This window comes from Cebus imitator, unplaced genomic scaffold (assembly GCF_001604975.1).
Source record: "Cebus imitator isolate Cc_AM_T3 unplaced genomic scaffold, Cebus_imitator-1.0 Scaffold76, whole genome shotgun sequence".
Lineage (NCBI taxonomy): Eukaryota > Metazoa > Chordata > Mammalia > Primates > Cebidae > Cebus > Cebus imitator.
In genome coordinates, this window is record NW_016107391.1 from 7,274,557 (window position 1) to 7,276,554 (window position 1,998).

General features: G+C 43.9%; 1 protein-coding gene across 3 annotated transcripts in view; it reads right to left on the minus strand.

Moving 5' to 3' along the window:
* Positions 1-1,998, minus strand: part of TXNDC15 (thioredoxin domain containing 15) — a 25,892-nt gene that overhangs the window by 6,226 nt on the left and 17,668 nt on the right. For all 3 annotated transcript variants that reach the window (XM_017532353.2, XM_017532352.1, XM_037739909.1), the window contains exon 3: positions 816-979. In XM_017532353.2, the coding sequence (XP_017387842.1) occupies positions 816-979 (164 nt within the window). The remainder of the gene's footprint in view (positions 1-815; positions 980-1,998) is intronic.

Below are 1,998 nucleotides of genomic sequence, written 5' to 3' on the forward strand. Positions count from 1 at the left end.
AAAAAAAAAAAAAAAAATAAGTACAGAGGAAAGAAACAAGGAAAGAGGGAAAGGGAAAAGAAGGAAAGAAAAAGAAAAGGAGACTGGGAGCGGTGGCTCACCCCTGTAATCCCAGCGCTTTGGGAGGCCGAGGTGGGAGGATCAACTCTGAGGTTGGTCAGGAGTTCGAGACCAACCTGACCAACATGGTGAAATCCTGTCTCTACTAAAAGAATACAAAAAAATTAGCCAGGCATGGTAGTGCATGCCTGTAATCCCAGCTACTCAGGAGGCTGAGACAGGAGAATTGCTTGAACCTGGGAGGCAGAGGCTACAGTGAGCTGAGATGATGCCATTGCACTCTAGCCTGGGTGACAGAGCAAGACTCCATCTCAAAAAGAAAAAGAAAAGGAAAGACAAATCTTGAGTAGACATAAAACCGGGGTGCTGGGAATTAGGCTGCCTGGGATGGGGATTTAACCTTCGCAGTAAAGTCACAAAGGAATAGCCTACTGTGATACCGACTGTGCTGATTCAGTCTGGCCATGGCCCTCAAAAGTCTTCTGGCCCATCTCCTGCCATCAGGTGCCATCACCTGCCACTTTTAAATCCACCACACAGAGAACAGCCCACTTTCTTTAAGAGGCCTCCACAAAGTGATGCCACCAGCTCTCTCAGGAGTATGACAATCCTCACTATTCACTCTTGCCTTGCCTTTAATCCCAGGACAAAGTTCATGCCCCCCTCCTCTGCTTCTAACTTATCTAATTAGGACCTCTAAATAGCTGCAATCATCAGCCAGGAGGATGGACGTAAACCCCACCAAGGGAAGATACCTGCTGTGCTGAGATGCATCCAGTGCCAAAAAGTGAAGAGCTGGAAATGCCCGGGGCAGAGAATTAAAGTGAGGGGCCAAAGTGGCAGAAAAGCGGCACCACGGGGTGTAAAACAGGACTAGAGTACAGTCGCTACCGTTTGGGTTCAGAAAATCCATAAGGTCCTGTGGTAAAAGAAACAAGCATTAAAGTCAGAAGTAAATGTACATTTTTCTGAAAGGATATCCAAGAAACAGGACACACTTCTGCTCCAGGGAGAGGAACGCGTAGGTGGGAGCAGTGAGAGGAGGGACCCTCAAGAACCTTTTGGACTTTGAACCATATGAATCCAGGAATCAGCAAAGAGGTATGATCAAATGACAAGTTACAACCTTTCACTTTTTAAAAATCTTGCCGAATTAAGCAGAAAGTTTTAAACTTTCCTCTGCACTTTCCTAATATTGCAAGTTTATTTTAATATTTTTCATAATCCATCATTTCAAATACAGGCATACCTCATTTTACTGCATTTCACTCGGTTGCACTTTGCAGACATTGCATTTTTTGCAAATGGAAGGTTTGTGGCCACTCTGCGTGGAGCAAGTAGCACCATTTTTCCAACCACATGTGCTCATTTTGTGTCTGTGTCACATTTTGGTAATTCTTGCAATATTTCAGACTTTTTCTCATTATTATTATATCTGTTGTGGTAATCTATGATCAGTATCTTTGATGTTACTATTGTAATTGTTTTGGGGCGCCGCAAACTGCACCCATAGAAGACAGTGAACTTTATCGATAAACGTCTATGTTCTGACTGCTTCACCGGCCAGCTGTTCCCCATCTCTCCCTCTCCTCAGGCCTCTCTACTCCCTGAGACACAACAATATTGAAATTAGGTGAATTAATCACCCTACAGTGGCCTCTAACTGTTTAAGTGAAAGGAAGAGCTGCACATCTCTCACTTTAAATCAAAGCCAAAAATGATTAAGCTTAGTGAGGAAGGCACATACCAACACAGGAGACAGGCTGAAAGCTAAGCCTCTTACACCAGTCAGCCAAGTTACAAATGCAAAGGAAAAGTTCTTTTTTAATTTTTAATTTATTTATTTTTTTTTTTTGAGACGGAGTTTCACTCTTGTTACCCAGGCTGGAGTGCAATGGCGCCATCTCGGCTCACCGCAACCTCCGCCTCCTGGGTTCA